The 25,931-nt window shown below is 45.5% G+C and overlaps 1 protein-coding gene across 2 annotated transcripts; it reads right to left on the reverse strand.

The window, feature by feature from the left end:
- FETUB (fetuin B) lies at positions 1–25,906 on the reverse strand. 2 transcript variants are annotated; one of them, XM_033959609.1, is made up of 7 exons: positions 25,548–25,906; positions 21,168–21,278; positions 13,822–13,909; positions 6,130–6,296; positions 3,206–3,319; positions 1,065–1,148; positions 1–430 (listed from the first exon to the last, which is right to left on the reverse strand). In XM_033959609.1, the coding sequence occupies exons 1-7, from the start codon at positions 25,758–25,760 to the stop codon at positions 74–76; spliced, it is 1,134 nt and encodes a 377-aa protein (XP_033815500.1). In that variant the 5' UTR covers positions 25,761–25,906; the 3' UTR covers positions 1–73. The 2 variants fall into 2 exon arrangements, with proteins under 2 accessions (XP_033815500.1, XP_033815499.1); XM_033959608.1 differs by having other exon boundaries at positions 1–433.
- Positions 25,907–25,931: the final 25 nt, after the last annotated feature.

The raw sequence follows: 25,931 nt of genomic DNA on the forward strand, positions 1-25,931 counted from the left end.
AATATTTGAAAAGATTTTATTGCTTTTCCATATACAGAGTTTTCTGTATAATTATAAACTTTGTAGTGACGGTTTATTCTCTATCAAGGAAGGGACTAGGATATTTGTATTCTCCTGGGCATTGGTCAGATTCAGATTGTGTTTCTGGGAAAGGGAGAGTTGTTACTGTTGTGAAGAAGGAGGGCCTCTTTGGGATAACAGGTAATGTCACCACCTTTAACGCCTCTGCTGTTTCAGAGGCTGTAGAGGGCTCCGTGCTATGTTCATCAACTTGAACGGATTCTACGGGCTGTACATGGGGGCTGTTAGAAGAATGAGGATGCTTATGGTGTCCATGACGGTCATGGTGCGTGTGTCCATGTCCTTTCTTGCCACGATGATGCTCGGGATGGTCGTCTTTCTGTCCGTGATCATCTTCAGCCTCTTGGCGCTGCTGCCGTCCCATTTCACAGAGAAAACGAACAAGACAAGACGTGCGTCAGTTTCAGTCCACATTGTTCTGTGCTCATTACCCCATAGCAGATATAATCTAATCTATTTGTGCGCCGCGCATACCTATGCAGGCTCAAGGCAACTTACAGAGAGAAGGGGGAGAGAGGGTCGAGCAGGGAGGCTGGGGGGGGAGGGGAAGGGAAGGAGAGAGACTAGTATTAAGCAACTAAGTGGAGGAATGACCAAGTAGTTAGAACTTTTGCCTCAGCACCCTGAGGTTGTGAGTGCGATCCCAGCCTGCTCCATGTGAGTCTGGGCAAATCACTTAATCCTTCCATTGTCCCAGGTACCATAGTTAGTTTGCGAGCTTGCTGGGAAATACTTAAGGGTACCCGATTACTATTCAGTGTATTGCAAACTGCTTTAGAATCCCAATAAATAAATTTTTCAGTCTGTGTCAAATTCTGTTACCCATTAACATTTTTCTGATTGATGTAGTTAAAAACAATTACCCGAAAACACTTTTCTAGAAATCATCTACTATAGTAAATGCAGTGCCACCCTCATGGCTCTTCGTTGTAAATCCCTCCCCATCGTCCCAATAGTCTCAAGGAAAATAAAGGTAACAATACCTCTGGTTCATAGATTTCACAGGATGCAGATTTGTATTCCTTAAGAGGTGACTTCATAATAGAGCCTTTGCACAAACCAAAATGCTGTGAGATTAAAAACAAAAGAAGCTCCAGTTTAAAAGCCCCTTCTGTAAAGTAGCATTCGCTTTTATGGGGACCCATCAGGGCTGTACAGCTGTCTAGATGCAACGCTTTGAAAAGCTACTGCTATCAGTGGCGTAGCGAGGGTGACTGGCGCCCCTCCTCTGCTCTGCCTCTCCGCTCCTTCCTGACCCCCCCCTTCCTTTCCCTTCCCTCGGGCCTCTAATTATCACTGCATGAGCAGCGTTACGAACTTGCTGCCCACATCGTGTTGGCTATCCCTCTGACATCATTTCCTGAGTGTGGGGCCCGGAAGTGATGTCAGAGAGAGGCGACACTGGCACTGGCAGCTCACGCAGGAAAAATTAGAGGCACGAGGGAAGGGGCGCATGCGTGCGATGGGGGGGGGGGTCGGACAGGTGCCGGCCCCCGCTGCTTCCTGACCCCCCTATTATTATGCCACTGACCGCTATTCTATCTGTGCCGGGCGCGGTCTTCCTAAGTGCGCAGCACTCCTCCTCTCCACGCCCCACCCCCACTCCTCTCCTTGCCACGCAAGCACCTCTTGCCTTCCCCCATTCCATTTTTACTTCCCCTTCACAAGGTTGCTGCCCACATCAGCATCAGCACGCTCTCTGTCACTTCCAGGACCTGCGTCTAGGAAGTGACGTTAAAGGGCGAGCCGACACCAGCACGGGCATTTGCTGCTTACGCTAGAGAAGTAAAAAAAAAAAGTACAGGGAAAAGGAAGGGGGGGGGCGAGCGCACGGTGGGGGGAGGGGCATCGCCTCTCCAGGCGCCGCTCACCCTCGCTACGCCACTGCATGCGCAATGTTACTGCATTTCTGTGAATTGTTAGCTGGTCTTTGAAGAGAAGAAACTGGTTAACTATGTCTCTTACTGTAGTCTTCCGATTGGATTTCATTCCCACAGCAACTCCTTATGACTCTGGGGAAGTCACTTAACCTCTATTCCCTACTCACACGTCCCGCGCCTCATCCAGAACCATTCCCTCTGACGTTGCAACGTCAGAGACAAGGCTTCCGGTTCAGGCGCAGGATGCAGTTCGTGGCTTTCTGCACGCTGCGGCAGTGAGGAGGAGAGAACCGGCCAAAAGATAACACCGGGGGCATTGCACCGTGGGCCGCATAAAATGGCCAGGTGGAAGCCGGCCAGAAAGTAAGACACCCGCCAGAGGGAGGCACCCAGTTGAGGCAAAGCATGGAGGGAGACAACAAGGGTAGGGGGAATTATTTTATTTTGAATTTAGTGATTGAATTGTGTCACTTTTGAGAATTTACATCTGCTGTCTATATTTTGCACTGTTCAGGAAGAAATGCATTTGTTTCTATTTCTCTGGAGGATACGGCATGTAGTGTCTTGCATCTTAGGGGTTTGTTTGCATATGTTAGTATTTTTAGTTTTTGGTCCCGTATTTGCACAGGGGTTATCTGTGTTCTGGTAGGAATGAATGTTGAGAAGCATACAATGTGCTTTGTGTAGTTTAATTTTGTGGTTAACCATTATGTGTTGTTAAAAAGATTATATTGTGTGTATCTATGAAAAATGAATGGAAAAAATGGTGTTACAATTAGTACTATTATGGGGGTGGGGTCTGGGGAGGAGATGGGCGGAGTTTGGTCCGCGACTTAGCCTGTGTTTTGGATTTCGGCCCCTTAATATGATTGAGTTTGACACCCCTGCCCTAGAGAGAAGAAGAGATTTTATGGATTATGTTTTAGGTCCTATTTTTATGTTTATATGTGTACTTTCCTCATATTTATATATCTGTAAAGTTTTTTGGTCATTCCAGGAGCCCATCACTCGTTCCCCTTTTCCTCACAGCGCCTCTCCTGCAGACAGGATCAATAGAAGACTTCCGCCATGATGGGGTGGCAGAGGGCGCAGGGATGCACCTTCTCCTTCCCTGAGAATTCCAGAATCGCATTCAACGCCATCATCCCAGCTAACAATGAACTTCAAGGCAAGACTTTTGCTGTTGGCATGAAATAGGAGCAATTCTTCTGAAACAAATCTAGTATCTTTAAACAATTACTTACTGCAAATTCTCTTTTCACGGGTTCACACTCAGACACATTTGTAACTGGTTTGTCCTTGGTGCACATGGTTTCCATAATTGTGAATTCTGTAAAGTATGACGGGCCAACGACCCACTGTCAGATTGATTCAGAGAGAACAAAGAGGAAGAACATTAGATGATAATGCTAAATCCTGCAGGAAATCTCTGTATATTGTACAATTTAGTTCATATTCCCAGGTACCTGGCATCGGTGGCATATCAAGGGCAGTGTGTGTGTGTGTGGGGGGGGGGGGCAGTGTGCCTCAGGTGCAGGAAGCTCGGAGGTGCTGGAGTGGTCGTGGGTCTGCAGTCTGCCTGCTTGAAGCCATTGGCTTTGTCAGCCCCACCCCTTCTGACATCAACTTCTTGTTCCAGGACGGCAGACTAGCAGAGCCAACGGCCATGCACAGGTAGCTCGCAACACTACGACTAATCGATGCACCTTCCCATAGCCTAGAGGAGGGAGGGTGGTTCGGCTGGAGGAAGTGGTGCTCCACCCCAGGTTCCTGTCCTTGCAGATAGGCCACTGTCTTGCATAGAAAGTACTCCCCTATTGGCTAAAGCTTATAAAAGTTACAGGGAAATACTTTTTAAATCAATAAGAGGAAATATTTTTTCACTCAAAGAATAGTAAAGCTGTGATAACAACAGTCAATGTAGCTAGGTTTAAAAAAGATTTGTACAAGTTCCTGGAGGAAAAATCCATAATCTGATATTGAGACAGACATAAGGGAAGCCACTGCTTGTCCTGGATCGGTAACATGGAATGTTGCTACTATTTGGGTTTCTGCCAGGAACTTGAGACCTGTTTTGGCCACTGCTGCTAGATTGATTTTTGGTAAAACCAAGTATAATCATGTATCACCTCTGTTAAGGAGTTTACATTGGCTTCCTTTTCGATTGAGAGTTCAATTTAAATGTGCCTGCATAGTTTTTAAAATCTTACATGGTATCTACGACTCACTGATTCATCTAGCTTTAAATTCCTCGAGATCTTCAAGAAGTAGAACTATCCATATATTTAAACTCTTTTCCCACTGTAAAAGGCGGTACAGTGCTCCCCCGCGAATTCACGGTTGGCGGTCCCGGTCATTCGCGGTAATTTCTGACCGGGAATGCCCGGGCAGGGGAGGCAGGAGAGGGCAGCCGGAGCGCCGACGAGTGAAGGAAATCACTCGCTGTATGCTCCGACCGCCTCTTCCTGTATTAAAGTCGGGCCTTACCGATCAGGAGCTGCATGTCAAAGCAGAACAGTCGAGAAGAACTGTACAAGCAGTGAAGCAGGTTAAGAGAATAATCATGATACAAACTTATCAAACAAATAGAACATAAGAACTGCCATCTCCGGATCAGACCTTCGGTCCATCAAGTCCGGCGAGCCGCACACGCGGAGGCCCAGCCAGGTGTACCAGGTTTTCAACAACTTTCTAAAGGCGTGATACGATTGATTTTGAGAAATCAAAGGACTTAACCAGGAATTCATCTTTCCTAACTGGAAAGTCTTATCTAAAAATCTTTTGTAATGACAAGCTTTTACAGATGGAAACATAAAGTATTTTTATTCGACCTATATATTTGAAATTGGGAGGATAAGTATCCTGGAGCCAGACCAAAAAGAGCCTTAAAGCAAGTGCAGCCGAATTTAAAGAGAATTTGCGCTTCGAATGGCAACCAATGAAGTTGCCGATAAAAAGGACTCACATGATCATATTATTTTAATCCAAAGATCTAGCGCACTGCCGTATTCTGTGTTACTCAAATGCGATTAGATTAGGATACTGGGCTAGATGAACTATTGGTCTGACCCAGTATGGCTATTCTTATATGAGCGAAGTATAGGACAATCAAGCTATTGTGACATCACTGATGAGATTGGCTCTTAGGCACTGATGGAATGAGTCATTATGACATCACCATCTCAGCTCTAGAATGCTGCTACTCTTTGGGATTCTGCCAGGTAATGTGACCCTGATTGGCCAGTGTTGGAAACATGGCTAGATGGACTATTGGTCTGACCCAGTATGGCTATTCTTATATGAGCGAAGTATAGGACAATCAAGCTATTGTGACATCACTGATGAGATTGGCTCTTAGGCACTGATGGAATGAGTCATTATGACATCACCATCTCAGCTCTAGAATGCTGCTACTCTTTGGGATTCTGCCAGGTAATGTGACCCTGATTGGCCAGTGTTGGAAACATGGCTAGATGGACTATTGGTCTGACCCAGTATGGCTATTCTTATATGAGCGAAGTATAGGACAATCAAGCTATTGTGACATCACTGATGAGATTGGCTCTTAGGCACTGATGGAATGAGTCATTATGACATCACCATCTCAGCTCTAGAATGCTGCTACTCTTTGGGATTCTGCCAGGTAATGTGACCCTGATTGGCCAGTGTTGGAAACATGGCTAGATGGACTATTGGTCTGACCCAGTATGGCTATTCTTATATGAGCGAAGTATAGGACAATCAAGCTATTGTGACATCACTGATGAGATTGGCTCTTAGGCATTGGTAGAATGAGTCATTATGACATCACCATCTCAGCTCTAGAATGCTGCTACTCTTTGGGATTCTGCCAGGTAATGTGACCCTGATTGGCCAGTGTTGGAAACATGGCTAGATGGGCTATTGGTCTGACCCAGTATGGCTATTCTTATATTTATCTAGAGGCCAATCTGTGCAACATGCACTTGATAACTAGTCGTTCAATGTGGATGTGTGGCAAGAGGCATCCAACAGCTGGTAATGCATCAAATCATGCCCTCCCTACTCTGAAACAGCTGAGAAAACAGAGAAAACGCCAGATTTGTTGGAGATTAGCACACCCACACAATTCTTCAACTTCTTGACTATCTTCGCCCTTTGTTCCCCCCTGATCTGTTTTCAGCCTTACCTGCATTGAGCCTTTTGTGACATTCAGGATGGCAAAATAATGTGTCTCGTTGCTTTCCTGGTTAAATTTTTCTAAAGTCAATGTAGCAGTCTCCAGAAATATAGGTGCATCGGGGGAGCTCGCGGTCGGACAGTCGGGGCACATCTTGCTGACTTTCTCTCTTGAAACTGAGTAGCAAAGAGAATAAACAAGTTTATTTAAAATTTATTTAAAAATGCAATTGAAAATTGTTCTTAGACTTTACATTCCACCGGAACGTGCAGCCCGGATGGGGATTACTGCGTCACATTCTTGCCCGAAATGCAATCAGGCTCACGCATCTTTGAGTCACATGTTTTGGGCCTGCCCCGCAATCCAACAGTTTTGGAGACATCTGGGCCTATATACCACATCGCTTTGGGGAAGGCGATGGCTTCCGCAACCGAGGGCGTTATTTGGATTTTATAATATAGCCTCGCCCAAACTCAGGGGAATGTCAGCATTTATCTCCAGAGCCCTTTTGATGGGAAAAAAAAGCCATCCTCACCAACTGGCTCTCCCGTGATCCCCCGTCATATGCATAATGGAGATCCCTAATGATAGTGCACGCAACACTGGAGAGACGCATGGTGGGAGACTTGACTCTTGGCCCGGGTCGCAAATTTTGCAGGACCTCACACCGCGTGCTCGTAGTAGACTTTTGAATCTTTAAGATTTTATTCCCACTCTCAGCTGTTGGACCGGCCATGGATTCTTGGGGAGGGGAGGGGGGGGAGGGGAGGGGAACTGATTATATTGTTGAAAATGTTATTTCCTGAATGGTACTACTGATTGTATTTGCTTCTTACTGCTGGAATAATAAAAATCATTTAAACATAAAATTTATTAAATCACCTATACATGGTTTCTAGGCGGTTTACAGTCAAAATTTTGGGTAGCTTTACAATAGCCAGTACATTTAAAGATAATAAATAACTTGCTTGTACAATAGGATAAGCGGGGAGAACTACATTTTTGGTAGGAAAGATACATTTAAGGTTAAAACAAAAGGAAGGGTAAAAAAAAAATTCTGCTCTGCTTAAAAAAAAAAAAGAATGATACTAATAAAATTAGACCGAGACATATCATCCTGATAAGGACGGTTAGGGGTTATAGGCATCTTTAAATAAAAATGCCTTTAGTTTTGATTTAAATTGATTCAATGATGTCTCTTCTCTCAGAGTAATAGGAGCGGAGTTCCATAGTGATGGGGCGGTCACTGGGAAGAAGGGCGTAAGCAAAGTATGGTGTGGTTAATAGATGCTGTGAGATAGATCTCAGTGATCTTGATGGAGCATAGGGAATGAGATACGCTTAGAGAGTTATGTGATGTCATGGCAGAGCCGTTATCCATGCTCTTCAATCTTTCCCTGAGTACGGGAAGAATCCCCTTGGACTGGAAAACAGCTAACGTCATCCCACTTCACAAAAAGGGCTGCAGGGCAGAGGCTGCTAATTACAGACCGGTGAGTCTCACATCCATAGTGAGTAAACTCATGGAAACACTAATTAAATGTAAACTGGATACGGTCCTGGACGAGGAGAATCTACGGGATCCTCACCAACATGGATTCACTAAGGGTAGGTCCTGTCAATCTAATCTAATTAGCTTCTTTGACTGGGTAACAAGGAAGCTGGATGCCGGGGAGTCCCTGGACGTTGTGTACTTGGACTTCAGTAAAGCTTTTGATAGCGTCCCACACCGCATGTTACTGAGCAAGATGAAATCAGTGGGACTGGGAGAAACTCTAACTGCATGAGTCAACGATTGGCTAAGCGGTAGACTTCAGAGGGTGATAGTAAACGGTACCCTCTCCAAAACTTCAGCGGTGACCAGTGGAGTGCCGCAGGGCTCGGTATTAGGTCTGATCCTATTCAATATATTTGTAAGTGATCTGACTCAGGGGCTTAAAGGTAGAATAACATTGTTCGCCGATGACACCAAACTCTGCACTTTGCCCAACAGTATGACACAAGACCTACTTCTACTGGAACATTGGTCCTCGACTTGGCAGCTTGGCTTCAATGCAAAAAAATGTAAGGTCATGCACCTTGGCAGCAGAAATCCATGCAGAACTTACACACTAAATGGCGAGACCTTAGCCAAGACTGTAACAGAACGGGATTTAGGAGTGATAATCAGTGAAGACATGAAAATTGCCAATCAGGTAGAGAAGGCTTCATCCAAGGCTAGACAAATGATGGGTTGCATCCGCAGAAGCTTTGTTAGCCGGAAGCCCGAAGTCATCATGCCGTTGTACAGATCCATGGTGAGACCTCACCTGGAATATTGTGTTCAATTCTGGAGGCCACATTACCAAAAAGATGTGCTGAGAGTTGAGTCAGTTCAAAGAATGGCCACCAGGATGGTCTCGGGGCTTAGGGATCAGAACACGGCCCTCAGACTCATCTACTCCCTTGGCAAATATGACCACATCACCAATGCATACCTAGACTCACACTGGCTACCAATAAAAGCAAGATCCCAGTTCAAATTCTACTGTCTACTATACAAAGTAACACACGGAACAGCACCCATATACCTAAATAACAGACTACACCGTAACCTATCTCATAGATTAAGGAGAACTCGGAGCCTATTCATTCACCCCCCTCTCAACAGAACAAGACGAAAGAAAATATACGACAGCCTTTTAGCGACACAAGCAGCAAAGATTGATCCCACCATCAACAATCTACTGATAAATTCAACAGACATCAAAATATTCCGAAAAGAAATCAAAACTCATCTCTTCAAAAAACACTTTCCATCATCATAACCCCTCAACAACAATAGAAAATACTCTCATGACCACCACCATCACCACCATAGCAATACATCAGAACCCTGACTTTTATTATTTCTGTTCATCACAACAACCTACCAGAATCCTGACTTTATTATATCTACTCATCACAACTACTTATCACAATCTACTATTAGCTTTCAAGATCTTCCGAAAAACCCAGATTAACAATTGTATCTTGACACACTCTTGAATCTATGTACTGCACCGCTACTGGAAATGTCCAGTCTCATAAATTGTAATCCGCTTAGAACCGCAAGGCACAAGCGGAATATAAATCACTAATGTAATGTAATGTAATGTAATGTATGAGGAAAGGCTGAATAAATTGCAGCTGTACTCGCTCAAGGAACGTAGAGAGAGAGGAGACATGATTGAGACGTTTAAATATATCACAGGCCGTATCGAGGTGGAAGATGATATCTTCTTTCTTAAAGGACCATCGGCCACAAGAGGGCATCCGCTGAAAATCAGAGGAGGGAAATTTCATGGCGACACCAGGAAGTATTTCTTCACCGAAAGGGTGGTTGATCATTGGAACGAACTTCCACTGCAGGTGATTCAGGCAACCAGCGTGCCAGATTTTAAAAGTAAATGGGATACACATGTGGGATCTCTAGAGGGGTAAAGTCGAGGGGGTGGGTGATTAGAGTGGGCAGACTTGATGGGCTATGGCCCTTTTCTGCCGTCATTTTTCTATGTTTCTATGTTTCTCCCGCCGTGATAGGGGATTAACAGACCCACGAATCCAGAAAAACCGCAAATAGCTTTTTCATGTCATTCACTGTTTTCTATTAAAAACCATCGTGAATATGGTGAAACCGCGAATAACATGGCGGGAGACCTGGCCTGTTCCTAAAGGAGAGGCAAAATACGGTGAAGAAAGTGCCAGGAATCAGCGATTTTCTCTGTAAACGCTTGGAATCAGCGATTTCTCTATGCAAGCTGATGTCATTTGGGGGGGAGGAGCCAGCGAGCTAAAAACCGTGAATAATCGAAACCGCGATTGCTGAAACTGCGAATACGGAGGGAGAAGTGTACTCATTTATAAAGTCTGGACCGTTAGAAGCGTGAGTTTTGAAAGTGAATATTTGATTTTAAATGGCTGCAATTTCTCTTCTGCATGGCGTAATTTGCATTCTGTTTGCAAATGGGAGCTAAAGAAATGCTCAAGCAATTAGCGAATTTTTGCGCACAATTTCAAAATGTAGGCACACCTATAAATTATGCCCCTAGTAAAGTTGGTTCATCCACATGGTGAGAAAACACTTGAAAACAGAGTCCAGATGTAATTATTTGTAAGTTTAACCATATTTGAATAAGATTCTGCTTTGAACCCCCTCTCAAAAAAGATGCTTCTAATAAATCTTTCACCTGGCATGGATTACGATACTTATTTTAAATTACCCCCGCCTTTATTAATTATGCTGTTCTAATATTTCTGCTGATTGTTTTTATGTGTATCCTAGTTACAGGAGTGCAGGAAAGGTACTGTATATACTGAAATATAAGCCGAGGTAGCGCTTTTTCCCCAAAAAAGGAAGGAAAAAGGGTTGACTCAAATATAAGCCAGGGGGGTTAATATTCAAGTGCCCTACTCGGCTATGTACTCAGCCCCCTCCCTTCTTGCCCTAACAGGCTGTGCGCCCAGTCCCCCATCCCTCCCTCCCCTGTACCCTCTCCCTCCCTCCCTCCCTCCCTCCCGATGAGCTGGTGAGCGGTGAACTGGGACAGGAGGAATCCCTCAAGCCTCCTGTCCTGGCTGACTGTGACAATTTTTACCTCCCTCTTGCCTCCCCTGCATATCTTTCAATTCCCTGGTGGTCCTGTGGTGAACTGAGCAGGAGCGATCTTCCTGCGTTCCTGCTCGGCAAAGAACTCGCAGCAGTCATTCAGCTAGCGGCTCTTTGCCGAGCAGGAATGCGGGAAGATCGTTCCTGCTCGGCTCACCAGTGGACAACCAGGAAATTGAAAGGTACGCGGGGGGAGGTGAGAAGTAAAAATTGCCACAGTCGGCAAGGACAGGAGGCAGGAGGGTTCCCTCCTGTCTCAGCCCACCGCGAGTCCACCAGGGCATGCAAAAGATATGCGGGAGAGGCAGGAAGGAAATAAAACTTTTTAGAGTTGTCGGGGACAGAGGGCGGGGGGGGGGAGATCCCTCCTGTCCTGGTCCATTGCTGGACTACAAGGTCTTACAGCTGGCCTGGCGGAGGCCTGCAACAGGTCCGGGAGGGGTGCAGGAGGGTGCTTACCCAAATATAAGCTGAGACCCCCATTTTTGGATCATTTTTTAGCCCCAAAATCTTGGCTTATATTCGAGTATATATGGTATGTGCCAAAAACAATTCATAAAATATGTAAAGCCAAAGCAGACCAACATTTCTCCAACATTTGCAAGAGTCTAGTAGATGTTAACAGCAAAGTCCATTCTCTATTACTCAGTCCAGATGTATGATGTAGAGACGCCTAAGTTTATGTGGCTAACAAGCGTTATGGATTTGTCCACCTTCTCCAGACCACATTTAAACTAACGCTGGCTTTTACAAAACTGCGGTAGAGGTTTCTACTACGGGCCGATGAGGTAAATGCTCCGATGCTCCTGGAATTCCTATGAGCGATGGAGCATTTACCTCGCTGGGCCTCAGTAGAAATTTCTACCATGGCTTTGTAAAAGGAGCCCTAAGTTTATCAAACTGTGACAGGTCATTGCAGCTGTCCAATGACTTTTTATTCTTTCATATCCAACAGAAAGAAATTAGAAAAAATGAGGTTAAATAATATCTATCATTCTATCAGGGGACACAATTGTTCATTATTTATTGAAAGCTTCAGGGGAGTCAATTCAGAGTAGTTTATACGAGCTTCTGGTGTTACAATACATGAGCTTATGTAAAGATGTTACAGCACAATAACTCTGAAAATGTAATGGAACAGAAGTTTCAAGTTTATTTAACATTTTTTATACTGCTTAATCAAACTTCTAGGCAGTGTACAATAAAAAATACCATAGGACCAGGAAGTGATATCAGAGGGAGAGCCAAGGCCAGTACAGGAAGCAAGTTGAAGATGGTGCTTGGGTCGGGGAAGTTAAACAGATACAGTGGAAGGAAAGAAGCATGGGGCGTGCCACCCACCTTCGCTACGCCACTGTTGAGCAGATTGGCCACCGTGAGAACAGTGACCTGTCTAATGCGTGCAGGACAATCATGCACCGACAATTACGCCCTGACATTTGCATGCAAGGCAAATGTGCACACTAAATGGGGGGGGGAGGGGGTGATCTGACAATTTTGTATTTTTGAGGGTTACAAACTTAAAACAGTCACTTGCTATCTAGTGTTAGGGTAAGGTTTACATGATGATTATGGGAATCCGTAAAGGGATTATGGGAACCTGTAAAGGGTTCCCATAATCATCATGTAAACCTTATCCTAACACTAGAGAGCAAGTGAATGTTTTAACACGCCACCATTGTCATGCGCGCACTTGTCGGTGCACGCATTTGACGGGGTGCAATTGTCGGCGTGCGATTATCCTGCTTGCAATTGTCGGTGTATTGTGAGAAACGGGCTCCTGGGCTTGATGGACCATTGGTCTGACCCAGTAAGGCTTTTCTTATGTTCTTACGTGAGCCAAGTATAGGACAATTAAGCCATTGTGACATCACTGATGAGGTTGGCTCTGAGGCATTATGACATCACAATCTCAGCTCTGGAATGTTGCTCTCATTGGGGTTCCGGAATCTTGCTATTCTTTGAGATGCTGGAATGTTGCTACTCCTTGGGTTTTGGCCAGGTACTAGGATTGGCCACCATGAGAACGGGCTCCTGGGCTTAATGGACCCTTGGTCTGACCCAGTAAGGCTTTTCTTATGTTCTTACGTGAGCCAAGTATAGGACAATTAAGCCATTGTGACATCACTGATGAGGTTGGCTCTGAGGCATTATGACATCACAATCTCAGCTCTGGAATGTTGCTCTCATTGGGGTTCCGGAATCTTGCTATTCTTTGAGATGCTGAAATGTTGCTACTCCTTGGGTTTTGGCCAGGTACTAGGATTGGCCACCGTGAGAACGGGCTCCTGGGCTTGATGGACCCTTGGTCTGACCCAGTAAGATTTTTCTTATGTTCTTACGTGAGCCAAGTATAGGACAATTAAGCCTTTGTGACATCACTGATGAGGTTGGCTCTGAGGCATTATGACATCACAATCTCAGCTCTGGAATGTTGCTCTCATTGGGGTTCCGGAATCTTGCTATTCTTTGAGATGCTGGAATGTTGCTACTCCTTGGGTTTTGGCCAGGTACTAGGATTGGCCACCATGAGAACGGGCTCCTGGGCTTAATGGACCCTTGGTCTGACCCAGTAAGGCTTTTCTTATGTTCTTACGTGAGCCAAGTATAGGACAATTAAGCCATTGTGACATCACTGATGAGGTTGGCTCTGAGGCATTATGACATCACAATCTCAGCTCTGGAATGTTGCTCTCATTGGGGTTCCGGAATCTTGCTATTCTTTGAGATGCTGGAATGTTGCTACTCCTTGGGTTTTGGCCAGGTACTAGGATTGGCCACCGTGAGAACAGGCTCCTGGGCCTGATGGACCCTTGGTCTGACCCAATAAGGCTTTTCTTATGTTCTTAACACTGCTACTGCTTATCATTTCTATAGCACTACTACACTTATGCAGTGTTATACACACTATAGGCAGGTATCTGGGGCAAAGGGAGGGTTAAGTGACTTGCCCAGGGTCACAAAGACCTGCAGTCAGGGGAATTGAACCCAGCTCCTCAGGGTTGCACACCACTGCACCACCCATTAGGCGAATCCTGCACTCAGACCAGTTGTTAGTTTCAAAAATGTCCTACCTGGAAGGAAAGCACAGCTGTAACCATGTAGATTAGCAACTCTTTGTGGTTTGTTGAGATAATACGTCATATTGCAATGCCCAGAAACCTGCAACAGTGTGAACACAATAAGGAATTCATGAACCATCACCTGGATATCTCCAAATCTGCACATTTTGTTTGGTAACCTTCAGTTCTCATTAAGAAACATCCCTCATTTATGGTTTTATTATTTATATTCTGCCTGTAACCCACCATACATCCATAATTAAAAATAACGACAAAACAAAAACCGACATGTCATAAAACATCAACACGATAAATTCATATAAAAGCATCAATCTTGACATCTCATTTTACAAAACAGGTCATTGCTGCCATGGAATGAAGGCAAAATTTCATCCGTATAGAGAAATCCAGTGACGCCATACAACCGAGACATAAGAAAAGCCACCCTTTAGCAGTCAATGTGCCTTTCAAAGAGCGATTAAGGACATGGTTTCCAGGATCATATAGACCGGTGTTTAAGACGCTGGTATTATTTCATCAAACATTTTGTTTGGTTTACTGTATTCCTTTCCAGATCTCTAGGCGGGAAAATTAGGGAAATCTCTCTTCTTCAGAATCACTGAGCTTTGGAATAACCTTACTGCCCCATTTCGGAATCTGTGCTCCTTCCAACTATTCCGAAAGCAGCTGAAAACTAGACTATTCACAAAAATATAATGCTCTCTTCCCTCCTACTCACCCTCCAACCTCACTAAGTTGTTTCTTCTTTATATTAAGCTCTTGTAAACCGTGCTGAGCTCTATAATTATGGAGAGGATGCAGTATATAAACTTAAGGTTTAGATTAGATTAGATTATTCTTTACTAGTGTTTAAGCCCGTTACATTAACGGGTGCTAGAGTAGATGTCTGTGTATCTTTTTTTTTTTTTTTCTTTGTCTCTCTCTCTCCGTGTACGCTGTCTGTCTGTCTGTCATTCTTTCTGTCTATGTCCCTCCCTGGCCCCTTGTCTGTCTTTCTTTCTGTCTCTGTGTCCCTGGCCCCCTGCCTGCTTGTATTTCTCTGTTGTGCCATGCCTGCCTGACTCTCTGTGACCCCCTTCCTATGTCCTTAGTGTCCCATCTTATGTCTTTAATGCCTTCAGTGCCTCCTTCCTATGTCCTTAGTGTCCCATCTTATGTCTTTAATGCCCTCAGTGCCTCCTTCCTATGTCCTTAGTGACTTTAGTGCCTCCTATGTGCTTAGTGCCCCAAGTGCCTCCTTCCTGCCCTTAGTGTCCCATCCTATGTCCTCAGTGCCTCCTTCCTATGTCCTCAGTGCCCCCAGTGCCGCCTTCCTATGTCCTTAGGTCCCATCCTAATGCCCCTTCCTATGTCCTTAGTGTCCCCAGTGTCTCCTTCCTATGCCCCCCTCACTGCCTTCCAGACTTTGTCCCCCCACCCCCAAAGCCAGCCACCCTGCCTGCCTCCCTCCCTCCCCCCTGTACAGTAGAACCTATCATTTTTCTATCCCTCCCTCCCATCCCCTTGTGCAGTAGAACCCTTGAGCAGCATGTTTCCATCTCCCCCCCAACAACTACCGCCGAAGTGTAGCCGACCCCACTTACCCTCCTATCCGACCCTTCCACCGCGAGACGACCAGAAACCTCCCGGCTCGAGCAGCGTCCGCAGCACTCTAAACACGCTGCTTCGCGGCCTTCTACTGCCCTTGATTCCCTCTGCCGCGTCACCGGCAGAGAAAATCAGGGCAGTAGAACATAAGAATTGCCATTGCTGAGTCAGACCAGTGGTCCATCATGCCCAGCAGTCCGCTCACGCGGCAGCACCCTAACTGAGACTAGCCCTACCAGCGCACGTTCTTGTTCAGCAGAAACTTGTATAACTTTGTCTTGAATCCTTAGAGTGCTGCGGACGCTGCTGGAGTCAAGAGGTTTGTCGGGACTGTGGGAAGGGAAGGGGGGCGGCAGCAAGGGACTAAGGGAGCCAGCCAGACCGCAGTTGGAGGGCCGGATGGGAGGCTCAACGGAGGATCGGGTGCGCCGGGGAGGGGGGGGGCGAAGACGACACTGAATCTCTCGCTGGGGGCGTAAAGGCTCTGGACGCGAGCTGGGAGGAAGACCGGCATTTGCTGAGGCTGCGGCTGCCTGGAGACTGCGTTCAGCTGCCCAGGAACCCCGTTACACTCTCGGTGCGCTTCCGGGTCCACGTGTACGGCCTGCACTGCACACTCCAAAGAGGGGAGCAGAAGGAACGGCGGTGGCGACAGCGATTTCTTTCGCAGTGAATGAGGGGGTGAAGCTCCAGAGTGTTCCCTGCCGCCACGTTCTAAAATAAAATCCGGCCACGGATCACACACCACAGCGGCAGGGAACACGAAACCCTAAGTGCGCATGCGCGCTTAGGGTTTTATTATATAGGAAATTAAAGAGGTATTTGGGAAGGGAAGGGATGCAGGCACATATTAGTGGAGGGGGGGGGGGGGTTGGGAAGGAACAAGGGCAGAGCGGTGGACAGGTGGTGGCACCGCCACTGAGATGGTGCCCAGGGTGGGCTGCATCCCCTACCATGTATCAATCACCAGTAGGCCAGAAAACTCAAACGAGAGAAAAAAATATAAAATAACTAAATTCTGAAATAAATGTAACACCAAAAAATAGGAGAATCTAGATAAATGTTATTGGATAATGAATCGATATACGGGTACTTGTCGACTTCCAACCTATTCAAGTTACGACTGTTCGACTTTACGACGCGTTTACGACAGTTCCCCCCGCCAGCAGCCCCAAACTCCCGCACTCCCAAGTCTCGCTACGCAGCAGTAAGAATATAAAGAGGAGGAGGCGCCACACCGGATGTTCACCACAAAGAGATTGCGCTGTGCTTGACTTAGAAAGTAAGAAAACGTTGATAAAATATGACTTTAAGATGAGTACAATATCATTACCCAGTCTAATACAGTATTCTTACCTTAGGGGTCCTTTTATCAAGCTACGGTAGGGGGGTTTAACGCGCGTAATACCGCGCGTTAAACCGCCTGCCGCGCTAGCCGCTAACGCCTGCATTGAGCAGGCGTTAGTTTTGTAGCCGGCCGCAGGGGTTAGCGCGTGATAAAATGTTTGACGCGCTAACCCCGCTAGCGCGGCTTGATAAAAGGAGCCCTTAGTCTAACATAGGCCGACTTACGTCCTGGAACCAATTACGGTCGTAAGTCGACGAGTACCTGTATATAAATTAAATGTATGCTCAGTGAAATCAACATGAATAAATGCCACTGGAAGGCTAAAAACGATATTTAACCATATGCATTTTCAGCATTTGGATTCTTCCTCTTGAGAAAGAACAGCTTGAATCGCAATCTGTGTCGAGGAAGCAGAGTGGAGTTTGCGCTTCTTCTGGATTTTTCAGTCGCGGTTGTGGAGTATGTATGGACTATTTTTGATGTGATGTTGATTTGGATATTTTTCACGGAGGCTATTTGGGGGCATGGGAACGCAAGGACTTGCTTGCCAGCTGGTATAGCGCACCATTGCACTTTCATTAGCGCCTTACTGACCGGTACATAGTTAAAATGACCTAGAAGAAGGAACATCCAGCGAGATCATCAAGTTTGCAGACGACACAAAGCTATGCCGGGCGATCAGATCGCAAAAGGATAGCGAGGAACTCCAGAGAGATTTGGGTCAGTTGGAGAAATGGGCGGAGAAATGGCAGATGAAGTTTAACGTGGAGAAATGCAAAGTGATGCATTTAGGCAGTAAGAATAAGGAACATGAGTATAGAATGTCAGGTGCAACTCTGGGTAAGAGCGAACAAGAAAAGGACCTGGGGGTACTGATAGATAGGACCCTGAAACCATCAGCACAATGTGCGGTGGCGGCAAAGAAAGCAAATAGAATGTTGGGCATGATAAAGGGAATCACGAGTAGATTGAAGAAGGTCATAATGCCGTTTTATAGAGCAATGGTGAGACCCCACTTGGAATACTGCGTCCAACATTGGTCTCCCAACCTACAGAAGGATATAAAACTGCTAGAGAGGGTGCAGAGACGAGCAACAAAATTAGTAAAAGGTATGGAGAATCTGGAATACGAGGATCGACTTAAGAGACTGGGATTGCTCTCCCTTGAGAAAAGGAGACTGCGAGGGGATATGATCGAGACCTTCAAAATACTGAAAGGAATCGACAAAATAGAGCAGAAAAAACTATTTACATTATCCAGTTGGACACGGACAAGAGGACACGGAATGAAGCTAAGGGGGGACAAGTTCAGGACTAATATCAGGAAGTTCTGCTTCACTCAGAGAGTGGTAGACACCTGGAATGCTCTCCCAGAGGAGGTTATTGCGGAATCGACCGTCCTAGGTTTCAAAAGCAAACTAGATGCACATCTCCTTACGAGAGGCATAGAAGGATATGGGTGACTAAAAATTACGCCAGGTGTACACCTGACAGGGCTTCCGTGTGTGCGGATCACCGGACTTGATGGACCGAAGGTCTGATCCGGAGATGGCGCTTCTTATGTTCTTAAAACCGTGCAGGCAAAGCTGGGCCGACAATCGCGCAGGACATCAGCGCGCCGGATTTAAACTGAATTTGAAAGCGCTCCGAGAGGGTTTTGGGCGGGTCACCACCACGATTAGCTTAGTAGTATTGGCGCTGCCATTAGGGGGGGTGTGGTGGTGGTGGGGGAACCCCATTATAGTGCCAACCCTACTAGGTTAAGTGGAGAGGTTCCCCCCTCCCCCACACACACCCTTGGAGTGCATTCAAATCCAGTTGAAATCCGGCGCGCTGATGTCCTGCACGTGATTGTTGGCCCGGCTTTGCAAGCGATTATCTCACGGGGTTTTGACGTGTCACTTCCTGATCAGGATGCTGGAGAAACAGCTGAGATACGTAATTTTCTTCTTTTCCTACATTCTACATGCTGAAGTGTGCTTGATGGAGGGAGGGCGTGTGCGATGATGTACATTACTACCCGCCCCCCGCTTACATTATACCCGCCCCCACGCCCTCCCCCCCGCTCTTCTCCTCCCCCTTAATAGCTTCTCTCTTCCCTATCTTCCCACCGCCCGTCATCCTCTGTCAAGTTTGGTTAACACTTGTTTATATCTGATAAACTATTTATATCTGATAAATTGTTGTAAATCTGCGTGTCAAGGCAGATACTAATTTAATTGATATAAACCGCCTAGAACTCACCGGGTATGGTGGTATATAAGAATAAAATTATTATTATTATCTTTTTTAGCCTTCCAGTGGCATTTATTGATGTTGATTTCACTGAGCACACATTTAATTCATCTATATTGATTCATTATTTAATAACATTTATCTAGATTCTCCTGTTTTTTTTTAAATCACCAGTAGGCGCCATGTCAACAATTGCGTCTTTCTTGTTTTTTTGTTACAAATGCCTTAAATACAGACATATATATATATGTTTGACTTGAAGGAAGATTAAAAATCAATAGAGCCAGAAATTAGGTTGTATTAAATACAGACCAGCAGTTTGCAGGCCTCCATTTAAGGTATCTGACTCACACCTAGAGAAACACCTAGGCATGTCCACGCCACGCCTACACCAGCCTTAGGCATCCGTAGGCGTGCCTAGACACCTCCGCATCCATCAGTCAGGCGCTTACATTGTGGGCGTCCTTCGCAGCAAACATTTGTTTGATCGGTCCATCGGCAGCGGTAGGACACCCGTCACCACCCAACATCGGGGTGCCAGATTGAGAATCAGGTCCTTACAGCCGATTCCCATGGCCTAGCTCTGGGCGTAAGACTTGTGCCCGCTGATAGCTGATGTGAATGCTGGCTTCTCCGTGCGCAACGTTTTGGAACGCCCCTGCCTCACATGACTATACCCCTCTCATGGCTGCAGCCCCCCTTTAGGAAAAAAAAAGTTTTTATTTAAAGATTTCAAAATTGCAATTTACAAGAATGCACTTGCTTACGTAACTCAGATGGGATCATCGATAAAGGGAAAGAAACCATATAGCTTACATGAACTAAATCTACTTTTTCCGTAGACCACAAATGCTGCAGTTCCTATGAGATGTAGGCACCCCAAAAATAAAGAGCTGCTTATTAGCACCCAATCATTGAGGGTTAAGAGCTCATTAGCCAATTAAGTTGCAAGTGCATCTCAGAAGCACACCATATATGGAATCTAAGAGAGAGCGCCTATCATTTTTCTATAGTGGGCACCAGTGCAATAGCGAGAGAGGTTAGCACCTGGTGTCACCATGCTGTGCATCGTCCCCCCCCCACACACACACACTGTCCCCACTGCTTGGTTGCCCCCACTCTTCCCCACTGCTTGGTTGTCCCCCACACTCTTTTCTTCCTGCTTGGGTGCCCCCCTTCCCCCTGCTTGGGTGCCCTCCCACTCTTCCCCACTGCTTGGTTGCCCCCCATACACTCTTTTACCTGCTTGGTTGTCCCCCACTCTTCCCCCTACTTGGTTGCCCCCCCCCCACTCTTCCCCACTGCTTGGTTGCCCCCCCCACTCTTCCCCACTGCTTGGGTACCCCCCACTCTTCCCCACTGCTTGGGTGCCCCCCCACTCTTCTACCTGCTTGGGTGCCCCCTTCCCCCTGCTTGGGTGCCCCCCACTCTTCCCGACTGCTTGGTTGCTCCCAACACTCTTCTACCTGCTTGGGTGCCCCCTTCCCTCTGCTTGGGTGCCCCCCCCACTCTTCCACTCTGCTTGGCTGCCCCCCACATTCTTCTACCTGCTTGGGTGCCCCCCTTCCCCCTGCTTGGGTGCCCCCCACTCTTCCCTACTGCTTGGTTGCCCCTCACATTCTTCTACCTGCTTGGGTGCCCCCTTCCCCCTGCTTGGGTGCCCTCCCACTCTTCCCCACTGCTTGGTTGCCCCCAACTCTTCCCCCTGCTTGGGTACTCCCGACTCTTCCCCACTGCTTGAGCGCTCCCCCCTCCCAGCCCCCACTTACCTCTTGAAATGTTTGCCGGCTCGAGCAGCATCTTCTACTTGCTGCTCACACGAGCGTCAGCTCCCTTTCGACATTAAGCTCTGATCCTACAACCAGGAAGTGATGTCAGTAGGGAGCCAGCGCCGGTGCGAGCAGCGAGTAGAAGAAGCTGCTCGAGCTGGCAAACATTTCAAGCGGTATGCGGGAGGGGCAAAGAGGAGGAGAGGCACCATTGCCCCCCACCGCGAAGATGGTATCTAGAGCAATGTGCCCCCCCTTTGCCCCCCCCCCCCGCCCTCCCTACTATGCCACTGCTGGGCACAGTTATCAGCAAACAATATTCGTATCCAATGGCAATCCACCCTTGTTCCCCACAAGACGCTGAAATGAGCCACCGTTGTTGCCAGTTCTAGACTCACCTCTTCATGCATAGGTCTATTTTCACAGTTCTTAGCGGATCGTTTGCTCAGCACATGGCACTTCGTTTCTAGCATATCCAGGCTCATGTAGAAGACTCTGCCTGTCTTCCCCTAAACAGCAGAAGCGGAGAATCAGATCACAGGGAGCACAAAACAGATTGCGCGCCATCCATGAAGCCTATCACACCCTCCCGTCTCACACCTAGAGCCCTCGTTAGAAACATTTAGGGCTCCTTTTACTAAGCTGCGCTGGCGGTTTTAGCGCCCGCTAAATGCTAACGCCTCCATTGAGCTGGCGTTAGTTTCTCCGTGTAGCGCGGGGGTTAGCGCGCACTAAAAACGCTACCGCAGCTTAGTAAAAGGAGCCTTTAAAGTCGATTTTGAAGACATCCTTCTTTCAGGATGCCTTCGCTTAAAATGGAAAATTGTACCACATTTGATAAATCCTCTGCTATTGGCTCCACAGGACCAGATTCGGAAGCGTACCTACTGACTCTGTCCCGTGCTTTATCTTTCAAAACTTAAGATTGTGTTTCTTAATTCTAATTTATTTTTAATCAGTTATGTGTACTACTCAGAAAGGCCCCTCATAGGCGGTGCCCCTAGAACAGGGGTAGGCAATTCCGGTCCTCGAGAGCCGGAGCCAGGTCAGGTTTTCAGGATCTCCACCATGAATATGACGAGATGGATTTGCATGCACTGCCTCCTTGAGATGCAAATCTATCTCATGCATATTTATTGTGGAGATCCTGAAAACCTGACCTGGCTCTGGCTCTCGAGGACCGGAATTGCCTACCCCTACCATAGAAGCACCAAATAAACTTGAAACTTGATTTTTGTCCTGGCTGGAATACAAGGTATCTTTTAAAAAGTCACATTGACAGCATTTAAGATCTAGAATTGCGAAGCAGAATATTCTTACCACTGAAAGTGCAATCTAAATCACATGAAACCAGATTTCAGCTCTGTGTACAATGCCAGGCCATTGAAATCTGTTTTCTATCACAGATATCATTTATATCAATTTGAATATTCTTAATAATGTAGAATTACTAATTCCTAGTGCGAGGTGTTTTTAAAAAAAATATTTGTAAATAAAATTTATTAAAATTTTCCATGAGTTACATAGAAAACACACCAACAATCAAACAATAGCAGAACCAGTAAGGTCTTCCATTTTAATCCTTCACAAAGATCTAAAGCAGTGGTTCTTAACCTGGGTTCGACCGAACCCCAGGAGTTTGGTGAGTCAGTCTTGCGGGTTCGGCGGAGGTCAAAACACACCTCCGACTCATATAGCGCTTCGGTCACGTTCAATCATCTATTAGTTATTCAGTGATTTTGATCAAGACTGATCGTGTACTCGGTTTCTTGATCTATCAATCTGTAACTAACGCCTTATATACATCAATCAATTCCTGATCAAAATTTGTGATTTAACTGATAGATGATTGAACGTGACCGAAGCGCTTATGATTCGTGATGATACGCCCCGCTTGTCCATAATTGGCTGCAGGTGATCACGCAACATCGCTTGGCCTATCTGTGCTGCAGGGGATTTGATGCGCACAGTAGTCGAATTGTAACTGTTGTGATGGTACGTCGTGTGATACCTATCTTAATATTTTAATCCCTTACTATGTCGAGCAAAATACGAAAGTGGTCGGACGAATATGTACAATATGGATTCACGTGTATAACGGAACGTGATGGGAGTCAGCGTCCTAATTGCATGATTTATTACGCAATTCTTTTGGTAAAGTCCAAATCTCCTATAATTTGTATTCCGCCTTGAACAATATATAATGTATAATATATTCGAAATTAATTTTCCTATGAACTGTTTACCTACCTTCTTCCACTCTATGTTTATAACCTAACTAATTTATTTTTCTCAAGTACTTTAGCAAGAATGTGAGCCTTTGGGACAGTCAGGGAACTCTAAGTACTCTCTCTTCATCTTAATTAATCTTACTTATTGCGTTTCTTCTGTTTCTACTGTAAACCGCTTAGAACCTCACGGTACAGCGGTATATAAGAAATAAAATTATTATTATTATTTGCAATGCCAAGTTGAGTAATTCTAGTCTAGCTCCGGCAAAACTAAGGGAATAAAGAAGGGTTCGGTGAACATGCATATGAAACTGGTGGGGTTCAGTACCTCTAACAAGGTTAAGAACCACTGATCTAAAGGATCCAAACCCTCAACAAAAGACACTCCCCCCCTACTAGTGCCAGAGTTTTATGATGATACAATGTTGCTATGAATTTCACTGGAGATGATCATACAGGTTTTCAAAGCACTAAATATTTGAGCTATATATAGGTTTTACCATATGGCTCCAGAAAAAGGAGGATGGATTGAGACATCCGGTTTTTACTTCCATTGAAAATACTCGCTGAAGTTACAGGGAAATTCTTTTAAAATCAATAGGAGGAAATAGTTTTTCACTCAGAATAGTTAAGTTCTGGAACACATTGCCAGAGGATGTGGTAAGAGTGGTTAAAGTAGCTGGTTTTAAAAAAGGTTTGGATACGTTTTTGGAAGAAAAATCCATAGTTTGCTACTGAGAGAGACATGGGGGAAGTCACTGCTTGCCCTGGATTGGTAGTAAAGAATGTTGCTACTATTTGGGGTTCTGGAATCCTTGAGATTCTGCTTGGAATCTTGATACTCTTTGGGGTTCTGGAATCTTGATACTCTTTGGGGTTCTGGAATCCTTGAGATTCTGCTTGGAATCTTGATACTCTTTGGGGTTCTGGAATCTTGATACTCTTTGGGGTTCTGGAATCCTTGAGATTCTGCTTGGAATCTTGATACTCTTTGGGGTTCTGGAATCTTGATACTCTTTGGGGTTCTGGAATCTTGATACTATTTGGGGGTTTGCCGGGAACTTGTGACCTGGATTGGCCACCATGAAGACATTATACTGGGCCTAATGGACCACTGGTCTGAGCCAATAAGGCTATTCTTATGTTCTTAAGGTTTTGTTTAGATTGTTGCTCTCCTGTTTTATTGATTCGTGTGAAGTCATATCTGATCTTACAATTACTTTTAAATTTTTGTGCTTTGTTGTAAACTTTTGGGTGATGTTTATAATCATTTGGTAGTCTTCCCATTAGTAAATCACTTTCACTACTACAGGAGCCAACTAATGTTTTATAATAAATTAAATGATAGTTTGCCTGTTCTTATCAGTATTGCTTCCATTGGTCGTATTTTTAAAATTCCTTTACCACTTCCATGTTACTTTTCCACTTTCTTTGCAGGAGATTTGTCTGCATAATACCTTCCTTGTATGCATATCTCTCTTTTTGTGTTCTGTATACAAAAACCCCTTTTTTTGATCAATTCTTAAGGAGAGGCAGTCACTTCTTTACAAATCCCCCGAGAAAGATCCGTGCAGGATTGAAACGCCTCTCACCAACAGGCGTCGGGAGTTTGTATCTACATACCAGCATTGGTGGTGGCTTTTTTCCCTTAACAACATTATGGTTGTTCGATATATACCATTTGAATAAAATTTAAAAAGGGGGTTTTGTATACAGAACACAAAAAGAAGGTTTTTTTGTGTAGTAAAATAATATTTTTAGCACTTGTGGATAATCAATTTATATGGTAGGAAGGAGGGTTAGAGCATAAATGATTACACCTACTCAAAAGTGTCCAGAGAAGAGCGACTAAAATGGTTAAGGGGCTGGAGGGGTTGCCGTACAGTGAAAGATTAGAGAAACTGTGCCTCTTCTCCCTTGAAAAGAGGAGACTGAGAGGGGACATGATAGAAACATTTAAGGTACTGAAGGGAATAGACTTAGTAGATAAACACAGACTGTTCACACTCTCCAAGGTAGGGAGAACGAGAGGGCACTCTCTAAAGTTGAAAGGGGATAGATTCCGTATGAACATAAGGAAGTTCTTCTTCACCCAGAGAGTGGTGGAAAACTGGAACGCTCTTCCAGAGGCTGTTATAGGGGGAAACACCCTCCAGGGATTTAAGACAAAGTTAGACAAGTTCCCGCTGAACCAGAACGTACGCAAGTAAGGATAGACTCAGTTAGGGCACTGGTCTTTGACCTAAGGGCTGCCGCGGGAGTGGACTGCTGGACACGATGGACCACTGATCTGACCCAGCAGCGGTAATTCTTATGTTCTAACATCAAATTCAGGATGCGGACCTGGAATGATATATAGATCCTAGGAGATCCTATGATCTGATTATCTAATATGCTATGATATGCTCACCTCAGTTCCCTAGTGAGAATTTTATATAGACGCCATGCACTTTTAAAAATTCTTAAAGCTCTTACATACAAACATTTCCTCTAAACAGCTTATATTGGGTAAGATGGAATTTTAGGCCTAGTAAAAGTTATATTTACCACCGACTGTGTATGTGCACTCGCAATGCGGTTCATGCTGAATATGTAGCCCTCAGTTCGCATGGAGTTGAACTCATTAAGGGCGAGGCCTGCAGCCATCTCCACAGAAGAATCATTGCAGGAGGCATCCAGCAGGACGGGCTCAGGCGGAGACTCAGGCGGAGACACAGAGCGGCACAATTGTACACAGGCGAGAAGCAGAAGCAGCTTCATCCTTCGGGGAAGAGAAGATAACCAAAAGTCAGATGGCGTCGTTACGGCACACCAGCGAGTTCAGCCCCGATCTGCAGGGATTTCAACGCCTGCCTCTGTTTATATAGAGCGGCACTTGTAAAAGTTCACCCAGTACCCCTGCTCGTTGTCCATCACCTTTTTTGACCTTCA

The sequence above is a fragment of the Geotrypetes seraphini genome, chromosome 9, assembly GCF_902459505.1.
Source record: "Geotrypetes seraphini chromosome 9, aGeoSer1.1, whole genome shotgun sequence".
Classification (NCBI taxonomy): Eukaryota; Metazoa; Chordata; class Amphibia; order Gymnophiona; family Dermophiidae; genus Geotrypetes; species Geotrypetes seraphini.